Raw genomic sequence first — 20,375 nt, 5'->3', positions numbered from 1 at the left:
TACGCTTTATTGTCACTGCCCGTGTAGGACACTTGCTATAACTAGCTGGATGACCACCACTACAGTTTGCCCATAGGAAGTTCTCGCTGCACGTGCATGTATTGAAATCGTGCGGTCCTCCACATCTCTTACACCGCTGCTCATCACAGCAGTACTTGGCCACATGTCCATAGCGCTGACACTTGAAGCACCGAGGTGGTGTCTCAACGTAGTCAATGGTCTCGTGTCTTGTGAAGCCCAAGTTGATCTTCTCTGGACAGTCTGTATTTGGAGTGAACATAAGAACCACGGAGCTGGTTCGCCTGGACTCCCAATCGGATTCGGAAATTTGGACGCGTCGCGTGACTCTCCTTGCATAGTAAACACCTTGTGGTTTTAGGTATAGGAACAGTCCCTCGTCAGTGTACCACTTCGGCACTCCTCTAATAATGCACGTGTTTTGCAGATACAAATTGGGCACTCGTACTGAGATTCCAGTCCCTGAAATTGACTTGCAGCTGAGAAGGGAATTAACATGCTCTTCTGTCTGTACATCTAGAAGCAGGGCTCCTTGAGCTGTAAATCGGCTCCTAACTGGCGATGCGCCAAGAATCTTTTCAATTTCCGTAGATAGAACAATGGGATTTTCTTTTTTCAGGTCGGCTCCTTCTGTGGCAGGCGTAACAATCACTGGGATTCCGATGGTCCTCTTCTTGTGGTGACGCACAAGCCTGAAGCCTTCATCGTCCAGATCTGTGATGTCAGCTATGTCACAATCGTCAATAAGCGTAGACTCGTCATCTGTTTCAGTAGCCTTGTATCGCTTACAGTCACGGTTGCTCTCAGGGTCAGTCGGTGGCCTCTGGCCCGGTTTCAGGTCAGGCGTAGTCATGACGGAGCTCTCGCCGCTACCAGATCGCGCTCTTCTGCAGGCTCCTATCGAAGCGACGGGAGGCGAAGGCCCCCCGGCCTCCGGTAGGGAAGGTACCTTGGCGAGTCGTCCATCGTGTTTGACGAATCTATTTGACATAACGTCGAAAAAATTCAAAAACACTAGGGAGTTAGACAGCAGTGCGACTGTGTCGAATCAAACTTCTTCTTCCTCCACCCAGTGGACTCGAGCGAGCGTCTCAATGCGCGTTTTCCGAACATCGCAAACCCGGCGCCATAGCAGAAATCTTCCTCGCGTCTGTGCTTGCTGCATACCCGAGTTGTAGCCGACGACTGTTTGTCGGTTTTATGTTTCGCAAGTCAAGCTTCACGCAGCTTCTTGTCCTGCGGCTACGTGTGAATAAGGCTGACACCGGGCTCCGTTGCGTACGTCCGGCACTGCGGCACCGAGCAGTGGTCTACCATGTTGCGCGCCTTCAAAGGCAGCCACTACCTAGTGTAGTGCTTTCAAGCGTTGTAAAAGAGACACTTGAAGCGCGAAAAATCTCGCCACTAAATGAGGACCGCAGGGTACGAGGGAATTTAAACTCTCGTTTTCAGCTCGCTTCGGCGCTCCCGAAGCAGCCGACGTGGCCGCTATGTCCACGTGATCCCTAATAGGACGCCGCGCCGACGGTGGCGCCAGCTTTTCCAGTGGTGGAGGTCGAGGCCAATATTGCGTGCAATACGAGCATAGTTTCGCTTTCTCCGCAGGCGCTGCAGGGACTGGCGATGCCAGTGGCGCCGGATACATCGCGAGAGGCGAGCATGTTCCGAGTGTCGAGTTTGGTTGGTTCAGTCAGCGTCGGCGTGGCACTCGTCCTTCCTTCTTTGTAACACGCGCATGCTGCTTAAGCTGAGCATTTGCGTTATTGAGTTGTTCAGATGCGGCGCTGGAGTTCATCGCAACTGATCACCACCTGGAGTGCCCATATTATTGCTATCGCAATACAAAATTCTAGGTGTCTGAAAAAAAAGCAATATATTTATGAGGAACGCCGTAGCGCGAAGCTCAGAAATTTTTCTGCCAACTCGGAGTTCTCTTACGTGCACCTCAATGATAGTACGTGGGTGGTTGCGGCATGTTTCTGTTGGTGGATCGTGCTACGTCTTGCCTCACGCCATATCGCGACGGCGAAATACGCAGATGAAAGCAAGCGCCGATACCAGTTGGCTAAACTGCTTTCATACTGGCTACTATGGTGAGCCAGCTTTAAAACCTGGCTTACAGAATGATGGACCTATCTAAATAGCCCGCAAATTTCGAAGTACAGTGTATTTCGAGCACATGACGATCTTTTGCAGAGACGTTCCACTTTTACGTACTCACTAATGTAGCGAGTCTATTTCTGCAGGGAAAGAAAACGCGTTTGAGAAGATAGGCTCCGGCATGCACTTTGCCCCTCGTACACCTTGAGCCGTCATTTCCAAATCAGTAAAAAATCATAAGGCAAGGCAAAAACATTCTTTTCTCGCCTCATCCCAGCTGCGGCAACATTACCAGAGCGCACGAAAGCCTCCCCGACGCATGAATAGTCATCGCTTGCGGGAGCCGAGGCACGGAGTAGCAGCTGGCCACGCCAACCTTTGAAGTTCCGCTCTATCCGTGCGATTGGGACGACCGGAAGAAAATCAGCCGGCGTTTTCAAATCTTGCACGCCATGGTCGAAGTTACCATGGCATCATCATCCCCATCTCGTCGGTCACCTGCGAATGCCGCTTCTGCGCAGTCGCCGTATTGTGACCACTACGAAAAAAAAAAACTTTTTTTTTGCCATGCGGTGCTTTCTGATTCACAAGTTGCGGTGAAGAAGCGAGTTCCTTACTGTAGCAGCCTCAGCGTTTCCCACCATAAGCCGTAGACTGCAATTTCAGTATCCATTGCCGAATTATACTTTGTCTTAATTTCCGCCAAGTGTCTGATCCTGGTGATGACGGCGACGCAGCAACTTCGAAGACAATGGCGAAGAGCGAGAACGATGGAATGTAAAACGTTGTTATGGTGGCCCTATAAGACCTTGCTTATTTGACCTCCTCGTTGTCGAATGATATCATGCGCGTTCAGCTACTAAAACCATTATTGTGCTAACTGCTCACCGTTCTAACTAACGCTGCGACGGTGCTTCCCCAACCGGGAGTGATGCATTGCAGACCGACTGTGCACAAAGATTTACATCGATGAATGAGACGATTCGAAGAGCCATGAAGATAGCGATGGTGTGGGTAGCTTTCGCATGCGTGCCCCTTCACTTACATTGCCCTATCAATATTGCCTGTCTCTGTTACTAGTACATTAGCATACCCCCGTCTAATTCTCGTCCCCGTCACAATATATTCTTACAAAATACCGCCGCAGGTTGCTTCTTTTTTTGTGCATTACAGCCTTACACCACCGAAGCAAGACAGCCACGATAGGGCATACCTATTTCATTCCGTTTACACTCTATTTATTTCTCTGCCGCCACGTTTTCATCTTTATAGTACATTCGTGTCCTTCGTGGCAAGCTTTCGTGCTATCTTTTACCGAAGCATCCTACACATTTTAGCCCGAAGCCTTTCCATACCTGAATCCTCCAGATAGAGCGAAGTGCACTAAGCCACAAGATGTCTTGCCACAAGTGGAAACATGAGAAAAATTCATTTGCTAACCACCATTCACACGTAGCCGACAGTCGAAATGCCAGAGTACCCTCTAAAAATTTTAGTACGAAATGATAACTTATTATGAACTTTCTGCGCAACAACTAGACAAAGACGAAAGAGACGAACACCATCACGAGCACTCGTATCATAGTATTTAAGGTATCAACCTTTCCGAGTTTAAACATGGGTTTTTTAAGTTGCTCATATGACCCTCCTTTCCACCCTGCAAGCGCTTCGGCAATCACAGTGTGAGGTTTATAAACTACCCGCTGAACTCACAATCTTTACCAATCAAGTGTCAAATGTTTCACGCAACATTCATCCCGAGAGTGCCTACAATTTGCAAAGTTTGCATGGAACGCACGCCAACAATGAAACGATGCCTAATACAGGTACCAGTGTGTAGTTACCACGCAGACTCACCTCTTTGTTGACAATATCCTTGAGTTACTTCTATGTCATCCAACGCTACTAGGGCTTGCTTAATAAAGAATACAATCCATAGCTGAAATTGACACATATAAAAGTGGAATTATTACGCAGAAAACGGCCTTTTTTAACAAACTATGATATCTATAACAACACTGTCAGCGTATCTTTACAATTCCTCGCAATACGCAACTACGAGCATTTAACACCATTTAAGCGGCACGTCTTGACAGTATCCCTTAATAGAAAATGACAGTCTGGCAAAAAGTGACAACGCGGCCAACACAGAAGATTTCTAAAAAGGTGGCTGGCGCAGTTTTCTTTTAATCATGCAGCGTATTGTCGCGGTGAACGCATAGCAACCGTGAAAGCAGGGTAGGTCACGTTAATTAAGTGAACTGGCTCGATTAGGTATGCAACTCGTCTCCCTTTCTAGTTGTGCGGGATTTTCCTGTTTCTCAATATATAAGTGATTGTGCCACTATTGAACGAATTCTGGTATGATTTGGTGCCTAATTACACAAAATTCATTATCAGGTGTGGGAAGAATTAGAACAGTTCATGGTGTAAGTCCAATGAGGTACTAGGTATCTTTATATGGCTGTGTTGGGGAACTGGGTTGTAATCTAATTGAATAAAACGACTTGTGCAGCTTACACAGAGAACAGGTATATACAAATGACAAGCTGCATTCTGCATTTTCATATTGCCTTGAATACCTAACCTACCATATATTATGAGATGAAATGCCTGTTTTCTTTATCTGCAATCCTTGTCTTGACGAAATGTGTAAAAATATTGCGTACTGCTTCATTATGATGCACTTTTCCACATATTTGGCACAGACTCGAAAGGAGCGCCTTGATCACGGAGGCCACGAAAAGTGCAGGTGCAGTATTGGATGTGTGAGACGACATTGACAACAGACGAGACTGTTCTGTCCGATGTCCAGATGAAGCCGAAGTTCGCAAGCGTTGATAGTGTGGTGCGGTGTGTGTACAGTAAGCAGCTCTCTACAAGGAGCTACACCATCCGGTTTCCTCGTCTGAAAGCAGAGTGTCCTCAGAAAAGCTATCGTGCGGTATGCTAAAAGACTGAACAGCCGTAATAGAAGCTTATTCTGTCTGCTAATTCGCACATATAGAAAGCATCCCAGAGACTAGCTAGTGTTTTCTTTTTCAAAAGTTTGGATGAGACTCGGTATTACTATATTTGGCAGCACAATGCCACTGCACACTCCTCCCCCTTACATTAAGGAATATCCACGTTCATAAAACCTGTTTCATTTGACGTCGTTGCGGATGGCTCCAGATTTAGACTGATGAGCACAATCGGATGACTTGGCGTCACAGAGGGCGCAGCGCATCATGAAAGATAGAGTACCACATAAGTTACGAAACTGAAATTCAAGTTGTCGCCCCTGACATAAGTTCTCCTTTTCCGAGACAAGTGGACAGGGTGTGCCGCAGCTTTACAAGCATGTTCAAAGGCTACCAATGTTTCGCAACAAACGTTGCACTTGTATAAATATTTCAGGATGTACCTTGAATTTCCCCTCGGGCCTCTTGAAGTTCACCAGCACGTGTTCCCATTGGTGGCTTGAGGGAGCGGTGGCAGCATATAGCCGATCAATCCCTGACCACACGGTGAAGCTGCATTGTGAAGTTCACGTGTTAAGTACGTGACATTTCTCTTGTATATTCTCTATACCGGCTTATTTCATATCTTGCGTTTTTATTTACGTTCCCATCACGCAGCTTGGTGGTTCATAGTCCATTCGTGAGACCAACATCCAAACAAGACTTTGGTTTGTTTTTTTGATTCCCAATGTATTTCAACCAATACGAAAGTATACTTCCACTGAAAAACTGCTATCATGCCTAATCTCATTCAGATAACTTAGGCGAGAAGAAAGAGGGTTAACCGAGAGGCCCGATTTTATCAGTCATATCATAAAAAGCCAACAAACACTGACACCATGGACAACATAGGGGAAATTACTTGTGCTTAATAAATGAAATAAAGAAACGATAAGTTAATGGAAAAAAAAGTGGATGAAAAAACTACTTGCCGCAGGTGGGAACCGAACCCACAACCTTCGCATTTCGCGTGCGATGCTCTACCAATCGAGCTACCGCGGCGCCGTTTTCCCATCCACTTTCTTGGGTATTTATGTGTCCTAATATTACCCTGGGGGTGTTAGCCAGCGCCACCACTCACAGACCTCGACGACGGACGTGGAACGTCCTCTTTGCCGCAGGCGTCACGAGAACGTGATCTTTTTGGGTGAGGGCAACCTGTCAATAAACCCACATATGCCACCTGAAGACATCAATGTTGCCAGATTTGAGACCCTCGTTATGTAATAAACGAGTAGAAAGGGGGTTAACCGAGAGGCCCCATTTTATTAGTCATATCATAAAAAGCCATCCAGCACTCACACCGAGGACAACATAGGGGAAATTACTTGTGCTTAATAAATGAAATAAAGAAACGATAAGTTAATGGAAATTAAAGTGGAATAAGAAACGACTTGCCGCAGGTGGGAACCGAACCCACAACCTTCGTATTTCGGGTTCGGTTCCCACCTGCGGCAAGTCGTTTTTTCATCCACTTTAATTTCCATTAACTTATCTTTCTTTATTTCATTTATTAAGTACAAGTAATTTCCCCTATGTTGTCCTTGGTGTCAGTGTTGGCTTTTTATGATATATCAGATAACTTAGGTAATTTATGGTTTATCTAAGTACGTTAGCAAATCATGTTCTTGCCTGTTTGTGCTTTCGAAGCTGTACTACTATTCGTAGCATGACTCTGTCTTCGATGACGCACTTTATATGTAAATGCTCCTGAGTATGGCCCAAAGGTACTACTTTGGGCAAGCAACCCTACAACTAATCAACCAGATCACGTATCCGCCATTAACTTCCCGGAGTTTGCCTATGGCACTTTTCCCAACTACTCGTATAAACCGCAATGGACTGAGAGTTCAACATATTCTTCAAGGTCCAGTACATTTTCGATTCCCCATCCAGCTTTTCAGTCTCTCACGAATACTTACCCGACGTGCCTTGAATGTACGGCAAACAGCCAGAAGCTGAGGCAGGCCCCTTGAGTTGCGTTAACGTCTAATTCGGGACTTTTAAATACAGGAGACCCGAAGTCGTAGTCAACGTCGTACTTCGCATATACGAAACGTCCTAAAAAAGAAACAGAACAAAACAATCATGTCGGCACATGAACACTTAGACATCAGACTGCAAAACAAAAAGTATGTGCAGTATGAGCGCCGATATTGAATATAACTTCTCTAACTCACTAGTTGAAACAATACGGACACCGGACAAGTTTAAAAAATGTTTTAAAAAAACATATAGCTCGCTCTCCTGAATGGGTTGAATTCATTTCTGGAGTTTTACGTGCCATAACCACAATTCGATTCTGTCGCACACCATAGCGGGGGACTCCGGATTAATTTTGACCACCAAAGGATCCCCAATGCACGAGACATGGGTGCTCGAATAGTTTAACTCTAGGTTGTGAAAATGAAGGTTGCGATTGAAGCAACAAAAAAAAATAATTCCACGGATAGTTAAGCACCAACTGCATCGACACTTAGGCCTCTGCAGACACTACGATGTTTGCATCATTATAGCGGAAGTTTCGGTCCCTGTATGTTTCGCTTTATTCAGCTGACCTTTGGATACAAGGGGCACCTTGCACAATATCGCAATAACAAATAATAGTAACACCCAAAGCATGCCTTCATTCTGCGCGGTTGTCATTAGTCTGATATTTTTAGAAATGATATATTCTTGCACTCTACGAAGTCACCTTTGTAAGCTTTGAGGGTGTGGTCGGATCGCGGAAACTCGGGAAGCTTCTTGGAAGGATCGTTGAGCAACCATTGCTTCGACATAACATCCTCGTTCCAGCCGCACATTGTGCCATCTTCGAATGTGCAGTGAGCTGTAATAAAGCGTTCTGCATGACAATCAGGAACTGCGACACGAAAAAGAGCAGCAGCAGCAGCTTGTCGTGAATCATGGAGCAATGGACCATGCTACGGTTCAAATACACAGCTCACAAGCAAGCATCTTGGAAATCAGAACTATGCTACACCTCAGGAAACATAACCGGATAAGCAGTTGTAGAAGGAGTGTTTCGTTTTATGTCGCACCAAACATCATCGTACGTATCTGACTTGCAGTAATGAATTTAGCGTCGCAAACTCGATCACTGAGAAGGGAGGACATAAAGACAGGATGAGCGTTTATATTGGCGCCTTTCTTTCATCATGTTTCTGGCGCAAACTTCATTACTGTTCCACATGCACAAACTAACGCAAGAACAAGTGACTTAGAGGTCCCAAAAGGAATTCGTTCTGTGTGCAGGCTGTGTGGCTTATATATATATATATATATATCGAAGGTCGAAGTCACAAAACTTTTCATCAGTAAGTGCTGCTTTCCATTGACCGGCCGCATCCGCTGTCAGATATGTCCAACACCACGAGTGGCTGGCATCTGCGCTTACCAACAGTAATCACGTAACAACTTTTTTCAAATAATCCGAATCACTCCTCATACAACCTAATCATATAACATAGAAGTGGTGCCGTACCTGGGGAGGTATTCTGTAAGAGCCCATGAAGTGGACATTTCCATTTTGGCGGCTGTTGAACTTCTGATTGGCTAAGCTGCGCTGCGAGTCCCCAGCGGCCAGCCGCCACAGCCAATGAGTACTTCAGCAGGAGACGACATACACATATCTAATAGGTGGACTCTCACAGAATACCTCCCTTGATGAGAATATCAAGTATACATGTTTGTGCAAGTCAATAAAATATTGTTGGGGCGGCAGCTAAAGCACACTAATTTCAATTATTTTTATCGCCAGAAAGTTGTTATAATGTAGCGAAAAGTGGAGGTTCTGGTCGAATGAGCACTGGTAATATTTTTATAGTGCTATTTTACTACCTATATAAATAAACATTATCTTGAATGGACTTAGACCACAACGACACGTAGAATTACTGCTGTCGAATCATCTAACGCATTCTCATAGCTTTCTTTGGTATCTTCCCATCGAAGTGTAATTGCTCTCGGCAGGAAGACAACATTAATGTCGCCATCTTTCTAAATGCACAGCAATGTTCGCAAGACCAATAGTTAGCAAAGTCAGCACTGTGCTTTGGCACATGTGATCTATACTTTCTAAAGATTATAAACAGAACAGATGGGCGGACACACGCTTCAAATCTATGCTATAAGTCGTAATTTGTTTCTTTAGTCAAAGTGAACAAACATATTGTTCTCATACAAAACATCAAGTAACACACTCGTGAACGTGATATGAAATTAAAATATGTGCTATCAAGGTATGTAATGTTACTTATATTATCAAAAAGATGCACGACAAATTTCTTCTGGTTCAGAATCAGGCATATTCTTCCTTGAAGCCTAAAATTCAGCCCACCGACGAAAAAAATTAAAGTGTGTACAAAGTTCGCATACTCACTGGGAGAATCCGATGTCTCGTTTCGCTCGATAGCTGAAATGAATAAAGCCCAACTGTCAGTTCCAACGCAGCATTAGACCAATGCTAAGTGCAACAAAAGAGTGCACACAAACTACCACAGTCTGGTTAACATCAGTGACAAAGTACATTACTTATATCTACCCAAGATGTTCAATGTTATTGTTAAAGCAATCGTCATCGTCGTCTTTACACTAATGACCTCTTCGTTATCGCAAATACTGGAACGTAGCAATGAGGACATTCCAAGCGCATTTCTGCCGTCGGAGTCGCCATTACCGTGAGTCGCCGTTACCAAGGCGATAAATGGTCGCCGCTAGCCGTACGCTGTATATGCGAGTGAAAGCGTGCGAGGGTCAGCCGGCAATCGCGTCTCAATCTCAGGCACGCAAAGGCTGAAAGCGAAAAGGAAGCGCGCTGCTTTCCGTCGCGCGCTAGGCTTCGGGGGAAGGCTATAGGGAAAGGGGCGTGTTCTACTCGGTGTTAGATACGGGACCGTTTCCTGAGCCTACTTCGAGTTCACCAACCACATCGAATAGCACCACAACTAACTAAGGAGCGCAGAAGCACGGATACCACATTCCTGAGGCGCGGCACGTGCAAACAAGTTGGCGGCCCCCACTTCGTGTGCCGCAGGTGGGGCTATTCACTGCTTGACTCTTCCCGAAAGTGAAGTGAGAGCCTGGCACTGTTGCAGGGAAAGTGGGTCCCGAAGCAAGACGGCTGTAATGCACCGTGAAAACTTGCAGCGTCGCCCCATCCGCCTATTGTGATGGCGCATTGCAACTCAGCAAGGCAAGACCGCATGGAGAAGTAAGCCCTCGGACAATTGGGAACCAAGAAGCGACCCTCTCCGCTGGGTGTGACACCATCGCACGGGCGCCTACCATTGGCCGAAAATGACGACACCCGAGCGGGCTCTCCCATTGGCCGAACGTGACGTGTCTTCGAGACACCAAAGGGCTTAAAAGACGCAGACCGGGAGCAGCAAGAGAGCATTCCTAGAGCATTGCTTGATCTCATTTCGAGATTCTCGCCACGGGCCGCAGCGTCCGAGTTGATGCCGGTCCGTAATGACTTTAAGACTGGTAATTGACTCTCACTGTAAATAACCTAAGTAAACCCCCCAAGTTTTCATCCCGAAGTCCTCCTCAACTCCTACAACTGGTGGCAGCGGTGGGATCGCCCCCAAATCCTACATCGGGGCGGCCCGGGGAGCGGCCCGCATCGCAGCGCATCGCCGTGACGCTGCGCCAACCTCGCCCTTGTTCCCGGAAGCCTGTGTTGTCGGCGCGTTTCGCGTCCGTGCAAGCTCTCGTCTGCGTTCTAACTACGCCTCGGTAAGGTAAAATCAAAACACGCCAAGCGTTTCAACGCCCTTGCTTGCCCGTGAGGAGCTCATAACTCGAAGGACCGCTCAGCAGAGTTCCATTGGACTTTACTGCTTTCTCATTCACAATAAGAAGTGAGTAGGTGTCCTCGGATTATTAGAACCAACTACCAAGATCAACTTAGGTGGCTTTGAACAGTGCTAGAGGTTGGCTATCGTATTGCAGTGCTCTCAACCGTGCTTCTGGCGAAAGAACCGCGCGCGCGGGCCGTAGCGAAGCGAGTGGCCGTGGCTCTAGGCACCGGCCTCACAGTGCGTCAGTACCGTACACGGCGTCACGCGCAGATGAAATTGAACGCTGGAAAACGGTTGAGAGCGCTGCTACAAGCGGGCGCTTGCAGGCTCCCTTTAAATGCTGAAAAAAGAAGATCACCAGGCAGCATGTACATGGCCTCTTCTATGCCTCTTCTATTTGTCGCGCCGCCTTGTCTTTCAATCTCGAAAGTACCCTTGCCTTAACAAACAATTCAAATCAGAGATGATCAGTTGAACTTTCATTTAAACCTTAGTAAAATTTGTGAATTGTTCCGGCGCATTGTTAATGTTATCATCACTCATTGTAGTGGTAACTAGGAAGAAAATATTCACCGAGGATTACGATACACCCTAATCTGAAGTTTGAGTGGGACTGGGTACGTGTTGCCATTTCTCGATATACATCTATTGGTTGGCGCGGACCATCTGTTTCGTGCGGCGCGTTGCAAACGTAGCGAAGGGTGACGCAACTGCCTCAGTAATCTGGAGATCGCGAGAGGCAGCTCATGGGTGATGCGTGGGCGCCATTCACAGAAGTCACCACAGGCAGACCCCCAAATGACTCGCGCTACTATGGCACCATCTCGTAGCCTTCTTTCGTTGCAATACACCTTTCTTCTCACGCTTTCGCCATACCCTCCTCCTCCACTTTCCTCCCCGTGTCTTTAAGCCGCACTGTGCACCGCGTTCACTCTTTCATCATTCGCTGTGCTTGTTCGCTCGGTTACGCCGACGCCGGTGTTTGCCGGAGGAAAGGACGCCTAAGAGCTGCCCTCTAACAATTAGATCATACGTTTCTGAATTTCATCTACAGCGTAACGAAACACACGTGGCCTTAAAGCGAATAATAAAGAAATGCATAACTGATCTTAGTTTATGAACCAAATAAATGGAATATAAAAAAACACTCTATAGGGCATCACATGACGGCAAATCAAATGTCATAGGTTGCATTCAGCTGCGATTAACCGCTTTTGTCAGAACCTTGGCTCAAGTTTCGTAAAACGCCCCCTATAGCACAGGAAGTTACGACGTGCTTTGGAGTCTTTAGCAATAGGCACCCTCGAGTTGGCGCTACGCCTATTAAAAACACATTCATAATATTTCTTTGGCAGCTTGTTAATGTTGCACATGATAGATAATAGCTCGATCAACAAAAAAACGCAGAAAACAGCGGAATCGTTTGCCGCCTCTTGTTCGCGCTCTTCTTTTTATAGTCTGTGGTGCTTCCCTTTCGGCTGCTTCCAGCAATATTAAAAAAGACCGAGTGAAGACGCCATTCTGCAATGGATAGAGTGGTCTAATCTATCTGTTGCCTATACCTTCCCTGCAGCTCCTGATCTAACATTTGGAGTGCGAGGCTGTCAGAATATCTGTATGCTGCGTGTGGAATCGTAATTATATTTGGCACTTCCCCTTTCCCACTCCCAAGATACTGGCATTACCTGTCTCCGAGACTGTGGCTTGTACCGACGCGATGGCCATGGTGCCGTTCGTGTCTTGACCCCGAGTGACCTCTACCGCCAGCTGACAGCTAGCACCCCGTTTCACTGTCACGTTCAGCGTTGTCCACTGGGACACCTCGGGCATTTCAACAGTGGACTGCAACTCGGTCTGCGCCTTGTCGGAGGCTTTTCCGTAGCAGGACACGGAGAGATTGGCCGTGGTTATATCTGCGCAATGTGAAGGACAAACAAGTGCATAAAAGAAGAAGAATGAACATCTCGGCGCATAAATAGGAATATTTTATTTAAAAAGTACACGACGTGCAGCCAACGTAGGCGCAATACAAAGTGCTTGTCTGCGACAAATTTGCCAGCTACAAGGTATAGGCTGTTTTTTTGGCCGTCATTTTCAGACCAATGCTACCGCCATGCATTAGGTAGCTCTTGGCTGTATTATTTGCTAACTGGCGTCAGCTTATCTCGAATGAATATTTGCGATTACTTTTCCCTTAAACGTGTCGTTTGTGGCGCACAAGAAACGGGAAAATTTTAAGCAGACGCAAGAAAATTACATGTTGCGCGTGCCGTAAGAACCGTATCATCTGTGTACCATTATATATATTGCCCAATTTGATCAACGATGTTAAGTGACTACCCATAGCTGCACTTTTCTTTCTGGCGGGTATATGCAGATTTTCGCTCATTGCATGCAATTCCTAAGGTCATGATGATCCATAGAACAAATATAAAGAATGTTAACTTTTTTCGCTCAAGCTTGAAATTACCACTGTAAAAATTGGTTAATAAACTGCCTCTTCACTTTTATTACTTCTATTAAATAAAATAGTCGAGCTTTAATCCTTCTTTTTATCGGAAGGTTATCACTCTTTTTGAACATTTCATTTATTAAGCAGATGCATCTCAGACAATTCACTTTTTTAGGCCAACATAATAATAAAACTACTTTACACCCTTTAGGCTGCTAAGCCCTCTCTCTCCTCAGTATGGACCACCACGAAGTGATTGGCGTCACAATTAACGTGCTATTCACTCATCTCTCGCGTCCATGCAACCACACAGGGCTATCATAGTCAAGTGATACTCGTCTGACATATGTGACACAGCGCGAGACTATACCTGGCGGTTTTTTTTTTACTTTCATATGCGTAGAAGCCATGTGCACGCACACGTGAGAATTCTGCGTTCGTTAAAGGGCCCGTCACCAGGTCTGACCATGTTGAACTGACAAGTGCACTGCGAAATTTGCACACTAAGGATCGTGCCTGCAAAGTATTACATCGATACACGCCGTGAAAAGAGGTCAACTTTCAAGCCAAATGTGTGCGCCTTTCTTCTCGCGGGCGCCGTGCCACCACCTGGATAATCGGCGTCAATCGCACAAGCGCGCCTACGCACATGGCAGCGTGGTGACGTCACTCGCCGACACGCGTGACTTCTAGAATTCTTAATGGCAACATCAGGTATTTCTTTGACATATTTTGCTTCAATGGACGACAATGGATGGTTTAGAGAAGTAAAAAAACCTACAAACCGGAAGTCTGAGCTTCTTGGCAAAAAGGAACGTACTTCCATTTTGTCTGTGTAAATCTAATTGAATTCTGGGGATTTACGTGGCAGAACCACGATTTGATCATGAGCCACGCTGTAGTGGGCGTCTCCAGATTAATTCTGACCGCGAGAGGGTTTTTACGTGCGCCCCACAGCACCAGACATAGGCGTTTTCTGAGCTTCACCCCCATCAAGATGGGCCATTTCGTCTACTTGTTCGCAAGTCCTACATTCGCACGCAAAAAAAAACGAAACTACCAGCCATTTTTTGTTGTTGTTTTTTTACCGGAGTCCACGGCGCAATTGGGCTCTGTGATCAGCTTGCGTCTGCCTCAGTGCCCATGTATCACTGATGTATACCGCTAATGAGGTGTTTTCGTTCAGCGTGAAACGAGACAAACGCAAGAGCTAGCCCGTCACCGGAAGTGCGCCGCGTAGTAAGAATGCCAGAAAGAGAAAAAAGAAGGCGAAGCCCATGACTTACTTGTCACGTGACCTTCTGCCTCCGGTATGGGAGAACGTCGAGAAGGAATTTCGCTTGGGGATGTTATACGGAGGCAAGTTGAGAGGGTTTCTATGTTGGTGATGGCGCTCGCCTTCTGAAATCATGGGCTCGCGGTACTTCAAATAGTTCTATCTCTGCTATTATTGTGAACTAATTTGAATATTTCTTGACGTGGGATGCTCTCTCTAGAGGGAACGGAGCAACGTCCAGCGTGTAACGAGAATTTGCTATGTGGCCTGGTGAGGCACCGTTCAAGCGCTGCATACCTGGAGCACCTGTATACAACTTCGCACATAAGTATGTGTGGAGGGTTACCACTAACGCACAATCAATTCACTGCAGCCCGATAAGGGCTAAAATGTAAATAAAGACATGTAAAAAACAACAACTAATACACAATAATTGCTTTTGCATACATATTTCCGCCCTCTGCCGGGAGACGAGAAAACTACCACGGCGAAACTTGCCTCTAACCAGCAGGTTTCTAGGCGACGCTGATGTTAAGTTCGGGAACTACGCATTGGTGTTATTTTACGTTGTTGTCACTCCATGGTCTTGAGGCGCAAAGTTCTAAGCACATTTCCCTGTGACTTTCCTTTCCTGACAAACTTCTTGGAGGGACGAATAATAGACGTCCTTGTGATGTTTTATGAAGCACGGAGTGCTAACCTCCCTCAAGCGTGGTTAACTAACCGGTGTACATATTGCTATTAAGCAACTAGCCCAGTTTTCGGCAGTATTAACAGCCCTCGTGATGACAAAGGCTAATGCAGTTCCTCGCGAAAGCTGCCTGCAGAGGGCTTCGATTGTACATAGAGTGCCTTACTGAAGTGCCTCGATTTAGCGTGCACACGTGAGACGCAAGATGGTCCTCGTTCTGCGCGTGCGCACTTGGATCACGCGAGATCGTCATGCATTTGCAGAACACCTGCGTGCGTAAAACTACGAGCACGTACATCTTAATACTTGGGCTTTCACGCAAGACGGGCACTATAGTGGCACTTACCTGGTCCTCGCCTGTAGTACGTAACGGACAGCTGGGTGTCGTCGTTTGAAGCATCGAACAGAGGGCTAAGTAGCCGCACGGTATCGTAACCCGACGTGAGCCTCTGTACACTTGGACCCTTGGGGTCTGACTTGCCCGCGGTCAAGTCAAGGTAGGCGAATGGAGGTGAACCTGCACGTAGGTAATGTGGGAGGGTCATTCGAACATCCGAACAAGATTTCACTTATTTGATAAGAAATTCGTCAACACCGGGAGAACCAGGCAGACATCTGTGTGAATTATTCCTTGTTCTTCCACTGCTGATGAAATTATAAGTACCCCTGAGTTGAGTTGAGTTGAGTTGAGGGGTTGTAGGCTACTGGTTCGATTAGCCTTGCAGTAGCTGCCGGCAATTGCTCCACCCTAGCGACACTTAAAATACATATATCACATAAAACAGACACAGACCTCCCAACATCACAAAGTCACTCCTAAGGTCACCATGTGGAGGCCAAATCCGTGTCATGCAAGTAATTTAAAAGAAGGCGAGAAACCTCCTTCCTATTGAACTGGTTCCCGCGCGAAAAACAATGTCCTGAAGAGAACTGTGGGGAATTCCTGTCGTCCTGAGGGACCTGAATAACACATTCCTTTCGCGTTATACAGAGTACAGCACATAAGGCAATGTTCTATGTCACCGCACACACCACACGTTGGACAAAATGGAGACAACGCCAGGCCAGTCTTATTTCATGCAACCCCCCTTCGCTTATTCACGAAGAATATGCACGTGCGCTAGAAGTGCGTAAAATATTCGAGCGGTTATGGGTGAGAACCAGTGATTACCAGTTGTAACGAAAACGTTATTGGATGTACTAAGGCAGGGGGGCGATAACAATGAAACGAAATCTTTGCAAATCCATATTTATTAAAAGCTTTTTGCTGATGACCTATAGTTAATGCATACTGGACATATCATCAGTAAGATCACAAAAAAGGAACTCAGCAAGAAGGAAGAAAGAAACGGTACCCTGTCCACTCCTTTTTTTTTCTTTCGTGCTGCGTTTATATATTGCGTTCATCACTTATTGCAAGTTTTCAAGTTCGGTAGCTCCTTTCTATGCTAGCTACCACTGCGCATTGTAATTTAGGCAAATGAATGCCAAAGTGGCTTTTTCGACGCAAAATAACTGGCTTACAAAGGTAGCTTGCTTATGCTTCAGGTATCAAATTAATTGTTCGCATGCGTCCCTAATGGCTAACATTGCTAATGGCGTAGAGGATTTGAAGGTGGCATTGTCAAAAACCCTACAGAATATATAAGAATATATGGAGGTCAATATTGGTGGATGCGCAGAAACTTAAGTACACAACTTCTAACATTTGATAAAACATATTTAGATTATTTGAAACAGGCGTTACGAGCCACCAAAAAATTGGAGTGAGAAATGCAAGGCAGAGCAGTGTGAAAAAAAAAACGATAAAACGCCAGGGTGCGAATTGTTCCTCGCAGAGTGAACTAGTACGAGAAATTCCAGGCGACGTTGCCACCCGTCTTTTTCTTTTTCGCTTGTCTTTTGGAGCGCAATAACGTAAAGATAATTCAATTTGTATCTAAATGCAAATCTTATTTCCAGCACTAGCCCTTCAGGATTGGCGAACCCACGTTCAGGTCATCGCTACTTAAACTATCACGCGGCTTCCCGATAATCTCGAAAACTACCTTACATGACGTGTGCACACCGATTATGTAACAATATACCAAATTGTGTATATATATATATATATATATATATCTATATATATATATATATATATATATATATATATATATATATATATATATATATATATATATATATATATATATATATATATAAACGAGAAGAAAGGGGGTTAACCGAGGGACCCGATATTTATTAGTCATATAATGAGAAGCCAACAAACACTGACACCAAGTACAACATAGGGGAAATTGCATGTGCTCCCAGGGTTCTACACTCCCAGGGTTCTACTAGTACACATAAATACCCAAGAAAGTGGATGGGGAAACGCCGCCGCGGTAGCTCAATTGGTAGAGCATCGCACGCGACATGCGAAGGTTGTGGGTTCGGTTCCCACCTGCGGCAAGTTGTTTTTTCATCCACTTTAATTTCCATTAATTTATCATTACTTTATTTCATTTTTAAGCACATGCAATTTCCCCTATGTTGTACTTGGTGTCAGTGTTTGTTGGCTTCTCATTATATGACTAATAAATATCGGGTCCCTCGGTTAACCCCCTTTCTTCTCGTTTATTACTAACGAGGGTCTCGAATCCGGCAACATTGATGCCTTCAGGTAGCATATGTGGGTTTATTGACCAGTTGCCTTCACCCGAAAAGATCACGTTCTCGTGACGCCTGCGGCAAAAAAGACGTTCCACGTCCGCCGCCAAGGTCTGTGAGTGGGGGCGCTGGCTAACACTCCCAGGGTTCTACTAGTACACATAAATACCCAAGAAAGTGGATGGGGAAACGCCGCCGCGGTAGCTCAATTGGTAGAGCATCGCACGCGACATGCGAAGGTTGTGGGTTCGGTTCCCACCTGCGGCAAGTTGTTTTTTTCATCCACTTTAATTTCCATTAATTTATCATTACTTTATTTCATTCATTAAGCACATGCAATTTCCCCTATGTTGTACTTGGTGTCAGTGTTTGTTGGCTTCGCATTATATGACTATATATATATATATATATATATATATATATATATATATATATATATATATATATATATATATACATATATATATATATATATATAACTGTACACCTGTGTCGCCTTTAGCCCTACGTTATCGGTAAAAAAATAATTCGGCTGTGCTCAGTTAAACTCTGTCATACGACGTCACAAAACCGCGAAAACTTACCGCGGTAAAGATGCATTATAATGTCGATTGTAGGGGCCGAAAATTTTTCGGAATAGCCGGAGATCGCCCCGCTCCGAAAGGAACACCACATAGCTGCCCACGCACTGCACTCGCACTGGCTGCTTGAAGTTACCGGCGACAACGTATTTTTCGTAGTATAACAAAAGAAATTCGGGTGGCAGTATAACATTGTCGAGCCCTTTCGGCAATGCATACGACACCGCTCTGCCCACTCTTTTGCGCTGGGGATCTGTTTTGGCAACTTTTTAGGCCTTACGTTGCACGCCGGCAAAAGTTTCGTAATGCCACCCCAAGCTAAGCAAGGGGGAGCAGACCAAACGTAGGCGTCAGCAGCGCACTCCGCATCCGGGTATCTGCTTTCGATGCGCTAGCTCGGACTCAGCGATACCCTCTCCACTCACGCGGGCTTATCGCCTCTTGTACACCAGTTATAATAATAATATTTGGGGTTTTACGTGCCAAAACCACTTTCTTATTATGAGGCACGCTGTAGTGGAAGACAACGGAAATTTTGACCACCTGGGGTTCTTTAACGTGCCCCTAAATCTAAGCACACGGGTGTTTTGGCATTTCGCCCCCATCTAAATGCGGCCGCCGTGGCCGGGATTCGATCCCGTGGCCTCGTGCTCAGCAGCCCAACACCATAGCCACTGAGCAACCACGGCGGGTGTACACCAGTTATATACGAAAAAGCTGTCAAGGTAGGCAATGCTATTTGCTTTGAAAGCTATCAAAATTGTCCTTCTGTAAAAAAAGGGGACACATTTGATTGGGCTGTTCAAATAACGCTATCGGTTACCGCCCGATGCTTTCGTCGACAATTACGTAACGCTGACATCAGACGATTGGAATGAAGTGATTATGTGGCCACTGGCTTACCAAGCCAGTGGTAAGCGTGGCGTATTTTTTATGACTGATGGGCAGGGCAACTTACTCTTAAAGGCAAACAAATTTTTTTTCCCCTTTTAGCGTCCCTTTAAGTAACACCGATGCTCGTGCTAACCTTCGAAGCGGATAAAGTGACAGCGGCATAGCCGCAGGACATGCGCAGTGACTGAGCGTAGAAAAATTTACACGTACCCCTTGCACGAGGCACGAGTGGCTGTAATCGAGGCTGCTCATACCGACCGGTTCCTACGAGCCAGCGAAAGTTTTCCTGGAAGTCGTTCGTGTAGCCGCAGACGCCGTCATTGAAGTTGCACTCAACTGGATGGACGCATGGCTCTGGTCGCAAGATGACGTCGTCCAAGTCCACATATTGACTCATGTCGGTCCCGAGCTTTGCGCGGAATACCACCTTTAAAAAAGCAGTGAGGTACGAGTGCGCAAGTGCAACTTTAGGAACAAAAAAGCGCCGGAAACTACGCTAGGTTGATGATGCATCTACACTGAAATATTGTACAGATGCCGTCCATTGCGACGCTATATCTACGCTGATTTTGTACAGTACAGCGAAGTTTAAGAATAAAGTAAAGTAAACTTGAAGCAAACCCACAATTCATCCTAGATATCTGCGCCTTGATTTTCACTGATGGAAAAACTGTTTTCATAACACCAACTCGGCTGCAACATTAGGGCCACTCGATCTTCCTTCGAAGTCTCTCTCGTCCAAGCATAGGTGGTTTCTTTTTTTTTTGTCATTACGTTTACAGATGTTGGTAAGGCAGCCAATGTCATTTATTGAACGTTGGCAAAACGTGCATTGCTTAGAACTCCATTCCACCTTTTTAAAGCGACGTTACGGGCTTTCTGAGCAATACGCAAATGTATTGGCT

General features: G+C 45.7%; 1 protein-coding gene across 2 annotated transcripts in view; it reads right to left on the bottom strand.

The window, feature by feature from the left end:
* The window catches only part of LOC135909444 (MAM and LDL-receptor class A domain-containing protein 1-like), a 251,164-nt gene that overhangs the window by 146,823 nt on the left and 83,966 nt on the right, over nt 1-20,375 (bottom strand). For both annotated transcript variants that reach the window (XM_065441402.2, XM_065441403.2), the window contains exons 19-26: nt 19,681-19,897; nt 15,690-15,860; nt 12,610-12,837; nt 9,502-9,534; nt 7,816-7,950; nt 7,043-7,181; nt 5,525-5,633; nt 3,976-4,057 (exon numbers count right to left, since the gene is read on the bottom strand). In XM_065441402.2, coding sequence (XP_065297474.2) covers nt 3,976-4,057; nt 5,525-5,633; nt 7,043-7,181; nt 7,816-7,950; nt 9,502-9,534; nt 12,610-12,837; nt 15,690-15,860; nt 19,681-19,897 — 1,114 coding nt within the window. The remainder of the gene's footprint in view (nt 1-3,975; nt 4,058-5,524; nt 5,634-7,042; nt 7,182-7,815; nt 7,951-9,501; nt 9,535-12,609; nt 12,838-15,689; nt 15,861-19,680; nt 19,898-20,375) is intronic.

Source organism: Dermacentor albipictus, chromosome 3, assembly GCF_038994185.2.
Source record: "Dermacentor albipictus isolate Rhodes 1998 colony chromosome 3, USDA_Dalb.pri_finalv2, whole genome shotgun sequence".
Taxonomy (NCBI): Eukaryota; Metazoa; Arthropoda; class Arachnida; order Ixodida; family Ixodidae; genus Dermacentor; species Dermacentor albipictus.
This window is presented reverse-complemented; position numbering and strand designations above follow the sequence as displayed.